The sequence below is a fragment of the Conger conger genome, chromosome 2 (genome assembly GCF_963514075.1).
Source record: "Conger conger chromosome 2, fConCon1.1, whole genome shotgun sequence".
Classification (NCBI taxonomy): Eukaryota; Metazoa; Chordata; class Actinopteri; order Anguilliformes; family Congridae; genus Conger; species Conger conger.
Window position 1 is genome coordinate 82507856 of NC_083761.1, and position 12186 is coordinate 82520041.

The 12186-nt window shown below is 54.9% G+C and overlaps 1 protein-coding gene across 1 annotated transcript in view; it reads left to right on the forward strand.

The window, feature by feature from the left end:
• pkd1a (polycystic kidney disease 1a) overlaps positions 1–12186 on the forward strand; it is a 124491-nt gene that overhangs the window by 100631 nt on the left and 11674 nt on the right. Inside the window, 9 exon segments of the mRNA XM_061230567.1 lie at positions 1–455; positions 1175–1331; positions 2491–2749; positions 3553–3745; positions 6986–7156; positions 8604–8747; positions 9887–9982; positions 9985–10096; positions 11725–11851. The exon segment at positions 1–455 is cut by the window's left edge and continues 169 nt beyond it. Coding sequence (XP_061086551.1) covers positions 1–455; positions 1175–1331; positions 2491–2749; positions 3553–3745; positions 6986–7156; positions 8604–8747; positions 9887–9982; positions 9985–10096; positions 11725–11851 — 1714 coding nt within the window.

Here is a 12186-nt window from a genome sequence, read left to right on the forward strand (position 1 = left end):
GGTGCTGCGCTGCACCAAGATGGCCGCCACGGGCAAGCGGGCCGACCCGCAGAGCCTGCTGTGCACCCGGGACGGCGGCGACTGCCTCTTCAGCATCCCGCCCGCCTTCAACGGCAGCCTGGGCGACGTGGCGCGCGTGGTGCAGCTCCTCTTCCAGGTGGAGTCCAACCCCTTCCCCTTCAACTACGTCAGCAACTACACCGTCTCCACCGAGGTGGCCTCCATGGAGTTCCAGACGGAGAACGGCACGCAGATCCCCATCGCCCGGCTGGGCGACAGCCAGGCGATCACCGTGACGATGGCCAACAGCAGCGGGGCGGGCGGCGCCCCCGAGCGGGTGCTGGCGGGGGCCACCAACGTCAGCCACTGCAGCTCCGTCATCGTGAAGGTCGCCGCCGGCAACACCAACCGCCACGCCGGCCTGCACGTGCAGCTGTCCTTCAGCCCGCTCGACGGTAAGGGACCTCCGCGCCAGCAGGGGGGGGCGGCGCTGTCTGAGAGAGGGAACGCTGAGCACAGCGTAGTCTGTGTCTCGAGTGTTCTTGTGACCATTTTGGCTTCGCAAACATTGGACATTTTGCCCAGACACATTACACGACCTTAGATAAGGTCTAAGGTTCTAACTGACATGAATGAGTTTGTGTCATAAGTATGTTTTTCATAGGGCAATTTCATAGGATTTTGATATTGTGCGTTCAGAGTACTTTTTGGGTGTCTGCCATTTTGATCTAAGATCTTTTGCTGTGTTAGGACGTGAAAGCTTTTGAAGCTCAACATCTGAAAACCACTCAGAATGCCGACAGAACCTTGTAATTCCAAGGTCATAATTAAATCATGTTACCATCAACAGTTTATCATAGCTGAAGTAAACATGATTGTGATCCTTGCATCCAGACTTCTAATCTGTTTCCTGACTAACATGGACCTTTGAATGCGTGAATTTCTTAGTCAAACAGAAAGTACTCATGGGTTGTAGCAATAGGTCTGGGGTTGTAGCTATAGGTCTGGGGTTGTAGCTCTAGGTATGGGGTTGCAGCTCTAGGTCTTTGTAGCTCTAGGTCTGAGGTTGTAGCTCTAGGTATGGGGTTGCAGCTCCAGGTCTGAGGTTGCAGCCCAATCTCTGAGGACATAGTGAGCTCAGGCCCATAATGCACTGCAACCCTCGGTCCTGCAGATGGCGCTGAGGAGACTGAGGAGGACCCCTCCATCGACGCCTACCTGCACGACTCCGCCTGGCCCAACGAGTACAACTGCAGCCAGAGGAAACACATCAGCCTGAGCATGCTCAATGGCTTGGACCACAAGCTCTACACCTTCTTCGTTTCTCCACAGTAAGTCCCAGAGCCCCTCGGTTGAACTTGCAGGAGATAACACAGTACCGCTCTCAGCCTCCACAGTATGACCCAGAGCCCCTTGGCTGAGCCTGCAGAAGATAACATAAGACCCGCTCAGTCTCCACGGTATGACCCAGAGCCCCTTGGCTGAGCCTGGAGGAGATAACATAAGACCCGCTCAGTCTCCACAGTATGACCCAGAGCCCCTCGGTTGAACCTGCAGGAGATAACATAAGACCCGCTCAGTCTCCACAGTATGACCCAGAGCCCCACGGCTGAGCCTGCAGGAGATAACATAAGACCCGCTCAGTCTCCACAGTATGACCCAGAGCCCCTCGGCTGAACCTGCAGGAGATAACATAAGACCCGCTCAGTCTCCACAGTAACACCAAGTGCTACCGTAGAGCTAAGGGACAACCTAGGTTGGGTTGGTGGAGACAATATGCAGTACACCCAGCTCTGTCTTGGCGGAAACACAAACCCAACCTAGGTTCTCCTCAATTGTTCTCTAGTTCAATAGTTACACCAAGAGCTCTTCAGCAGAAGCTGTAGGAGATAACATAGGTCCCGCCTGGTCTCCACGGTAACACTAAGTGCTCCTCAACTGGAGCCAGTGGAGACAACATAGGCACAGTTCTCTCTGTGGCAACACCAAGAGGTTCTCAGTTGACACTGGAAATGAAAAACATGGTTCTCCTCTCGCTCTATGGTAGCACCAAGATCTCTCCATTTTAAAACTGGAGGAGGTAACATAGTTCCCACTCTGTCTCTAGCATCCCTATAGCCACAGCTTGTGGGGTTATGTTATTGTGACACGCATAATGAGGGAGTTTGGGAAACATTCCCAGTTTAATAGTACCATACCGTCTGCCTAATGTTTCCGGGGTTTCTCTCAGAGTGCACACATCATCTACTGCCCCGTTGCCAGCAGACCTGTGTCAAATATGTCAACGTTTTGGGTTCAAATACTCTTCTGTGCTCGACTGATCTCACGTGGCGCAGAGGAGCAAACCAAGAGGACCAGAAGGCGTTCGCGTGGGAAAAAAAACGTATTTGAACCCAAAACGGTGACGGCGCATTTGGTTGCCCGGCGGCGTGCGTGCGTGCGTGCGTGCGTGCGTGCGTCTCCTGACGCGGCCCGGCCTCTCCCCCGCAGGTCACACGACACCACGCTGGACTACTACGTGAACGTGACGACGGGGTGCGAGGCGGGCTCCCCCGGCGTGGGGCTGGAGGTGGGCGTGTTCTCCTCGCTGTGCCAGTACTTCAGCGAGAGCGAGAGGCTGTGGCGCACCGACGGCATGCTGCCCCTGGCCGACACCACGCCCGCGCGCGCCGTCTGCGTCACGCAGCACCTCACCTCCTTCGCCGCCAGCCTGTTCGTCCCGCCGGAGGCCGTGCAGTTCATCGTCCCTGTGAGTGCACCTGGACACACCTGTATACCTTTACACACCTGTGTACCTGGACACACCTGTGTATACACCTGTATACCTTTACACACCTGTGTACCTTTACACACCCTTTACACACCTGTATACCTTTACACACCTGTGTATACACCTGGACACACCTGTATACCTTTATACACCTGTGTATACTCCTGGACATACCTGTATACCTTTATACACCTGTGTATACACCTGTACACACCTGTTTTCCTTTATACACCTGTGTATACACCTGGACACACCTGTATACCTGTATGCCTTTATACACCTGTGTATACAAGTATATCTACACACCATTACGTACCTGTATACCTCACACGCACACACATGCACTCTCTCACACTCACACACACACACACACACACACACACACTCACACACACACACACACACGCACGCACGCACGCACGCACGCACGCACTCACACACACACACACACACACACACACACACACAGACACACACACTCACACACTCACGCGCACACACACTCACACACACACACTCACACGCACACACGCACTCTCTCACACACACACACACACACACTCTCTCACACACACACACACACACACACACACACAGACACACACACTCACACACTCACACACACTCACACGCACACACACTCACACACACACACACACACTCACACGCACACACGCACTCTCTCACACACACACACACACACACTCTCTCACACACACACACACACACACACACACACACTCACGCGTTCCCTGCCCCCCTCTCTCCGCCCCTCTCAGAAGCGCTCGTCCGGGCTCAGTCTGGTGGTGCTGCTCACCTGCGCGGTGGGGCTGGTCTGCTACGCCGTGGCGGCGGCCATCTTGCACCGGCTGGACCAGCTGGAGCTGCGGCGGGCGGCCACGGTGCCGCTGTGCGGGAAGGACGGCCTGTTCAAGTACGAGCTGCAGGTGAAGACCGGCTGGGCCCGCGGTGCAGGTGCGTCCCCGTCGGGGGGAGGGGGGGGGGGCTGGGGGCGACCGCCGGGGTAAATGGTTGCCATTTATATAGCGCCTTTATCCAAAGCGCTGTACAAATGACGCTTCTCATTCACCCAGTCATACACGCACTCATACACCAACGGCGATTGGCTGCCACGCAAGGCCAGGTGGCTCTCAGGGTGTGGGGTGAGGGCGTTAGAGGTCCATGGGGTTCTCAGGGTGTGGGGTGGGGTGAGGCTGTTTGAGGTCCATGGGGTTCTCAGGGTGTGGGGTGAGGGCGTTAGAGGTCCATGGGGCCCTCAGGGTGTGGGGTGGGGTGAGGGCGTTAGAGGTCCATGGAGCTCTCAGGGTGTGGGGTGTGGTGTGGGGTGTTTGAGGTCCATGGGGCCCTCAGGGTGGGGTGTGGTGTGAGGGTGTTAGAGGTCCATGGGGCCCTCAGGGTGTGGGGTGTGGTGTGGGGTGTTTGAGGTCCATGGAGCTCTCAGGGTGTTGGGTGTGGGGTGAGGGTGTTAGAGGTCCATGGAGCTCTCAGGGTGTGGGGTGTGGGGTGAGGGTGTTAGAGGTCCATGGGGCTCTCAGGGTGTGGGGTGAGGTGTTTGAGGTCCATGGGACTCTCAGGGTGTGGGGTGAGGGTGTTAGAGGTCCATGGAGCTCTCAGGGTATGGGGTGAGGGTGTTTGAGGTCCATGGGGTTCTCAGGGTGTGGGGTGGGGTGAGGGTGTTTGAGGTCCATGGAGCTCTCAGGGTGTGGGGTGAGGCTGTTTGAGGTCCATGGGGCTCTCAGGGTGTGGGGTGAGGTGTTTGAGGTCCATGGGGCTCTCGGGGTGTGGGGTGAGGTGTTTGAGGTCCATGGGGCTCTCAGGGTGTGGTGTGGGGTGTTTGAGGTCCATGGGGTTCTCAGGGTGTGGGGTGAGGGTGTTTGAGGTCCATGGGGCCCTCAGGGTGTGGGGTGAGGGTGTTAGAGGTCCATGGAGCTCACAGGGTGTGGGGTGGTGTGAGGGTGTTAGAGGTCCATGGGGTTCTCAGGGTGTGGGGTGGGGTGAGGGCGTTAGAGGTCCATGGGGCTCTCAGGGTGTGGTGTGGGGTGTTTGAGGTCCATGGGGTTCTCAGGGTGTGGGGTGAGGGTGTTTGAGGTCCATGGGGTTCTCAGGGTGTGGGGTGGGGTGAGGGTGTTTGAGGTCCATGGAGCTCTCAGGGTGTGGGGTGAGGCTGTTTGAGGTCCATGGGGCTCTCAGGGTGTGGGGTGAGGGCGTTAGAGGTCCATGGGGCTCTCAGGGTGTGGGGTGGGGTGAGGCGTTAGAGGTCCATGGGGCTCTCAGGGTGTGGGGTGAGGCTGTTTGAGGTCCATGGGGCCCTCAGGGGGTGGGGTGAGGCTGTTAGAGGTCCATGGGGCCCTCAGGGTGTGGGGTGAGGCTGTTAGAGGTCCATGGGGCCCTCAGAGTGTGGGGTGAGGCTGTTAGAGGTCCATGGAGCTCTCATGGTGTGGGGTGGGGTGAGGGCGTTAGAGGTCCATGGAGCTCTCAGGGTGTGGGGTGAGGCTGTTAGAGGTCCATGGGGCCCTCAGAGTGTGGGGTGAGGCTGTTAGAGGTCCATGGAGCTCTCATGGTGTGGGGTGGGGTGAGGGCGTTAGAGGTCCATGGGGCTCTCATGGTGTGGGGTGAGGCTGTTAGAGGTCCATGGAGTTCTCAGGGTGTGGGGTGAGGCGTTTAGAGGTCCATGGGGTTCTCAGGGTGTGGGGTGAGGCTGTTAGAGGTCCATGGGGTTCTCAGGGTGTGGGGTGAGGCTGTTAGAGGTCCATGGGGCCCTCAGGGTGTGGGGTGAGGCTGTTAGAGGTCCATGGGGTTCTCAGGGTGTGGGGTGAGGCTGTTAGAGGTCCATGGGGTTCTCAGGGTGTGGGGTGAGGCTGTTAGAGGTCCATGGAGCTCTCAGGGTGTGGGGTGGGGTGAGGGTGTTTGAGGTCCACGGGGTTCTCAGGGTGTGGGGTGAGGGTGTTTGAGGTCCATGGGGTTCTCAGGGTGTGGGGTGAGGTGTTTGAGGTCCATGGGGTTCTCAGGGTGTGGGGTGAGGCTGTTAGAGGTCCATGGGGCCCTCAGGGTGTGGGGTGAGGCTGTTAGAGGTCCATGGAGCTCTCAGGGTGTGGGGTGGGGTGAGGGTGTTTGAGGTCCACGGGGTTCTCAGGGTGTGGGGTGAGGGTGTTAGAGGTCCATGGGCCTCTCAGGGTGTGGGGTGAGGGCGTTAGAGGTCCATGGGGTTCTCAGAGTGTGGGGTGTGGGGTGAGGGTGTTAGAGGTCCAGCTGGCTCACAGCAGTGGACTGGGAGGGAGGGGGCGTGGAGTTGAAACTGAAGCAGGCCAAGCTGAAGGAATTAATCAACACTAATGTTTCAGTTGCAACTGCTCTCTCTTTGTTTTGTCTTTCTCCGTTTATACTGTCATGCGAGGGTGAGACCAAACGCTTGATTTTTTTTTTTTTTTACCACAAGAGCACATTACTTCACTCACTTGGCACTTGCTAAGCAGCTTGAGGAAGGGGGAAAAAATCTGGAGTTGTGTGTTTTTCTCTAATTGATATTCAAGGAAGAGAGCCCAAGAGAGCTGCTTAAAATTACAGATAATTCTGCTAAATAATAACAGATAACGCAGTGATGCTATTCCATTTCCTGCCCAGAGGCAGAAGTAACTGCAGATCTCCTTGCAGTGAGTTAGTCATTATTTACACTGAAACGCCCAGAGACCCGTACTCGGCTTGGATGTTAAATGTGTGGTTGGATTACTCAGAATTACTTGGGGAGTGATTGGATATTCATGAACATCAGCTGACCCTGAATAATAACACCTGGTAGAGCATTTAATTGCAGGGTGTATTCTCGGGTGTTATGAGTGACACGCATGAGCATGTATGTGTCACGCTAACATAACATAACATCATGACGAACAGGCCGATTCAGTCCAGCAATGCTCGCCTTTTCCTGCCACTAAAGTGTGTACCTACTGCTTAGTTTGCCTGAAAGCTAGATCGTGTTGTTACCATGAGACAGAGATCCCAACCCTGGTCCAGGAAGGTCACTTCTCACCTGACATCAACCGACTCAGACCCAACAGGAGAGCTTAACTGCGCAATGAACCTGCTGAAATTGGCCAATTAAGGGCTGAGTAAGAGTGGAAACCAGCAGACCCTGTGGCTCTGGAGGACACCTGCTGTAGATTAAATGTTCCCGCTCCCCTCCCCTCCCCTCCCCAGGCACGACGGCCCACGTGGGCGTCAGTCTGTACGGCAGGGAGAGCCGCAGCGGGCACCGACATCTGGACAGCAGCGGGGCCTTCGCCCGGAACAGCCTGGACATCTTCCACATCGCCACCGACACCAGCCTGGGCAGCGTGTGCAAGATCCGCATCTGGCACGACAACAAGGGTACGCCCGCCGCAAACGCCTCGCTGTGTTGGGTTCTGGTGGGGGAAAGGGTCATAGTGTTGGGTTCTGGTGGGGGAAACTGGGTCATGGTGTTGGGTTCTGGTGGGGGAAACTGGGTCATGGTGTTGGGTTCTGGTGGGGGAAAGGGTCATAGTGTTGGGTTCTGGTGGGGGAAACTGGGTCATAGTGTTGGGTTCTGTTGGGGGAAGGGTCAGCATGTTGGGTTCTGGTGGGGGAAACTGGGTCATAGTGTTGGGTTCTGTTGGGGGAAGGGTCAGCATGTTGGGTTCTGGTGGGGGAAAGGGTCATAGTGTTGGGTTCTGGTGGGGGAAAGGGTCATAGTGTTGGGTTCTGGTGGGGGAAAGGGTCATAGTGTTGGGTTCTGGTGGGGGAAAGGGTCATAGTGTTGGGTTCTGTTGGGGGAAGGGTCATAGTGTTGGGTTCTGGTGGGGGAAAGGGTCATAGTGTTGGGTTCTGGTGGGGGAAAGGGTCATAGTGTTGGGTTCTGTTGGGGGAAAGGGTCATAGTGTTGGGTTCTGGTGGGGGAAAGGGTCATGGTGTTGGGTTCTGGTGGGGGAAAGGGTCATAGTGTTGGGTTCTGTTGGGGGAAAGAGTCATAGTGTTGGGTTCTGTTGGGGGAAGGGTCATAGTGTTGGGTTCTGTTGGGGAAATGTTAATAGTGTTGGGTTCTGTTGGGGGAAGGGTCATAGTGTTGGGTTCTGTTGGGGAAATGTTAATAGTGTTGGTTTCTGTTAGTAGAAACTGGTTCACAGTGATGGGTTTTATTGGGGAAAGGGTCATAGTGTTGGGTTCTGTTTGGAGAAAGGGTCATAATGTTGGGTTTTGTTGGGGGAAGGGTCATAGTGTTGGGTTCTGTTGGTGAAAGGGTCTCAGTGTTTGGTTCTCTTGGAGAAAGGGTCTCGGTGTTTGGTTCTGTTGGAGAAAGGGTCTCAGTGTTTGGTTCTCTTGGGTGAAAGGGTCATAGTGTTGAGCTGTGTTGGTAGAGAGTAATATGTGTCTTTGGGTAAGCGTTTACTTGTCGGGTGGCTATAGTTATGCTCTGGAAAAGAGCATCTGCCAAATGCCTGTAATGTCATGTGAATGTGAAGTGTCAATGGGTAGAGTCAGAGTGCAGTCAGTGTGCAGTCAGTGTGGAGACAGTGTGGAGTCAGTGTGGAGTCAGTGTGGAGTCGGAGTGGAGACAGTGTGGAGTCGGTGTGGAGTCAGAGTGCAGTCAGTGTGGAGTCAGTGTGGAGTCGGTGTGGAGTCAGTGTGGAGTCAGTGTGCAGTCAGTGTGCAGTCAGTGTGGAGTCAGTGTGGAGTCAGTGTGGAGACAGTGTGGAGTCAGTGTGGAGTCAGTGTGGAGTCAGTGTGGAGTCAGTGTGGAGTCAGTGTCCAGGTGGGATCCAGGGCCTGACAGAAGGGTGCCTGTCCCCTCCGCCCGCAGGCCTCAGCCCTGCCTGGCAGCTGCAGTACGTGTTGGTGAAGGACCTGCAGAGCGGAAGCTCCTACTACTTCCTGGTGGAGGAGTGGCTGTCTGTCGACAACGAGGAAACGGACGGACGGGTGGAGATCGAGGTGGAAGCTTCCGGTAAGTTTCGTGACGATCGGTCACGCACAGGCACATCTGGATCTCCCTGATGTAAAATACAGCCAAGAGCAGCTTGAAATGACCGGCTACCAGCTGCTTCAAAGCATAGCTTGAGCTGGTCAAACCATGTTGAGTATGGAGCTGGTCTGAACTGGTCAACCAGCTGCCAGGTGTCTCAAAACCTTTCTTGAGCTGTTTTTTTCCAGCAGGGCTGTTAGTCAGGGCTGCTATTGGTAGACTAAGTACATTTGGTAATATATTTACTGAGTCATGATGAACTAACACAATAAAACCAGAAAGTACAGAGACATAACATTGTGTCTGAAATGAAATATTGGCCTTTTGTTGTTGATTTTAGTGTCAAGACCTCTTTCCAAGACTTCAATAAAAATAATAATGTGTTTGAGCCTTGGAAAGGTCAGTTGTCTGAAAGAATGTACTTTTTATTTTGATCATAAAAAAAAGCCTCTTTTAGTGTTTTCACGAAACAAAGCTTTACAAAACAAGGCCCATTGCCTCAGGTGCATTCATCTGGTCTCACATCACTGTCACTCTGAGGGGCAACATAACACAACGTGTCACATCCAGAGTCATGTCTCATTATGTTATGTTACATTATGTTATGTCTCTCCCCCCTCTCTCTTTCCCCCCCTCTCCCTCGCTCTCCCTCCCTCTCCTCCCTCCCTCTCTCTCCCCCTCTTTCCCCTCCCTCTCCCTCCCTCTCCCTCCCTCTCTCTCCCCCTCTCTCGCTCCCTCTCTCTCTCTCCCTCTCCCTCTATATCCCTCCCTCTCTCTCTCTCCTCTCTCTCTCTCTCCCTCTCCCTCTCTCTCTCCTTCTCTCTCTCCCTCTCTCTCCCTCCCTCTCCCTCCCCCTCTCTCTCTCCCTCTCCCTCTCTCTCTCCTTCTCTCTCTCTCTCCCTCTCTATCCCTCCCCCTCTCTCTTTCCCCCTCTCCCTCCCTCCCTCTCCCCCTCTCTCCCTCTCTCCCTCCCTCTCCCTCTCCCCCTCTCTCCCTCTCTATCCCTCTCTCTCTCCCTCTCTCTCTCCCTCTCTCTCTCTCTCTCTCTCCCTCCCTCTCCCCCTCTCTCCCTCTCTCCCTCTCTCTCCCTCCCTCTCTCTCTCCCTCTCTCCCTCTCTCAGCGGAGGCGGAGTTGAGGCAGTTGCCACGCCTGCTCTCCTGGGAGCTGCAGCGGTCGGTGTCCGAGAGCCACATCTGGCTGTCCCTGTGGGAGCGGCCTCCCGCAGTCCCTTCTCCCGCCTGCAGAGGGCGACCTGCTGCGCCGTGCTGCTGCACCTCTGCCTGCTGGCCAACGCCGTGTGGTACGCCACCGTGGTGGACCGGGCCCGGAGGTACGGCCAATCAGGGGGGCCGGGGCGGGCGCGCTCAGTCTGCTTCCGCTGTAGCCTCGTGCGGTGGGCCTCACTCCTGGTCCTGGAGAGCCGCAGGGTGTGCTGGGGTCCTCACTCTTGGTCCTGGAGAGCCGCAGGGTGTGCTGGGGTCCTCACTCCTGGTCCTGGAGAGCCGCAGGGTGTGCAGTGGTCCTCACTCCTGGTCCTGGAGAGCCGCGGGGGTGTGCAGGTTTTTTGTTTTTCGCCTTAATATCAGCAATCTTAATTCAGACCCAAGAAACCAGGCCAGGTGAGTTAACCGTGTAATCGACTGCTTTAATCGATCAGTTAAGTGCTGAGTAACAACGAAAGCCAGCACACCCTGCGGCTCTCCGGACCAGGAGTGAGGACCACTGGTCTTGTGGCTAAGTTGCTTGACTGGCACCCCGAAGGTTGGTGGATCAAACCCCAGTGAAACTGTGGAGCCTGAACCCCACCTTGCTTTCAGTCAAATCAACTGCAAGTGGCTTTGGATAAAAGCGTCAGCTAAATAACTATACTACCGTACTGTAAGAGAGTACAGGCGAAATGAAGCTGTTCTGTGCTGTGAATGTTATGTTATGTAATGGTGCTGTTGAAGCACATTGGAAGCAGATGCACTGCTGGTGGTCAAGGCCAGGCTGGATAGGATGAATAGCTGGTTCTTACGTTTCCTGTGTCCTAATTGCATGTAAGGAAATAAACACCCAGCTATTGGAATGGATGCAATGTTGGTCTGAATGCAAAAAAGGGAAAGTTCATGAATAATTCTGTGTAATGGCTGTCTGAGAGAGGACCAGTGAATGTAAGCATATCATTGCTGTGGTGCAAAAAGTCTTGATTTTCTGTTTACCAGTGAGAATTATGGCATAGCCATTTGTGGTTTAAAATGTGTGTTAAAAAAATACGAAAATGATACCAGCTTTCTGCAGATTCCTGACAATAAGATACTATGTGTGAGTGTGTATGTGTGTGTATGTGTGTGTGTGTGAGTGTGTGTGAGTGAGTGTGTGAGTGTGTGTGTGTGTGTGTGTGTGTGTGTGTGTGTGTGAGTGAGTGTGTGTGAGTGAGTGAGTGTGTGAGTGAGTGAGTGAGTGAGTGAGTGAGTGAGTGTGTGAGTGTGTGAGTGAGTGTGTGAGTGTGTGAGTGAGTGAGTGAGTGAGTGTGTGAGTGAGTGAGTGAGTGAGTGAGTGTGTGAGTGTGTGAGTGAGTGAGTGAGTGAGTGTGTGAGTGAGTGAGTGAGTGAGTGAGTGAGTGAGTGTGAGTGAGTGAGTGAGTGAGTGAGTGTGTGAGTGAGTGAGTGAGTGAGTGTGTGAGTGAGTGAGTGAGTGAGTGTGTGAGTGAGTGGGTGGGTGGGTGGGTGAGTGAGTGTGAGTGAGTGGGTGGGTGAGTGAGTGAGTGAGTGAGTGAGTGAGTGTGAGTGAGTGAGTGAGTGAGTGAGTGTGTGAGTGAGTGAGTGAGTGAGTGTGTGAGTGAGTGGGTGGGTGGGTGGGTGAGTGAGTGTGTGTGTGAGTGAGTGAGTGAGTGAGTGAGTTTTATTGAATAAGCGTTCAGGACAGGAGGTGAGACGGTAGCAGCCCTGTCTCTGAGGGGCTGTGCTGGTGTTTCAGCTCTGCGGCGGTGTCCAGGCTGGCCACGGTCAGTGGGGAGACGTTAGCTGTGGGGCTCGTCAGCTGCATGGTGGTGTACCCCCTCTACCTGCTGCTGCTGTGTCTCTTCAGGATGGCCCGCAGCAAGGTAAGCCCCGCACCGCCCTGCCCCTGGGCCAAACGTCCGCCCTGTTACCCATTTCACTGTGATAAACATCCTCTCACTTACACATTATAGCCCTCCCCTGAGGCAAGCAGTCGACTCTGTGACTTTACCGTACGTTGCTCTCAGAAATGTCTCAGTGTTACTGAGTTCACCGCGGACCCCCCGAGGGATTCCCGCCCCCTGGATTACGCTCGATCCTGCGGCCCACCGCTCCGTATCTGCCGTGCCGGGGTGAAGGAGAGCTTGCCTGACGGCTGTGTGGATTTGATGTTCGCGTAGAGTACCTTCTTCTTTGGCGGAGCCGAGGCGTTTAAAAT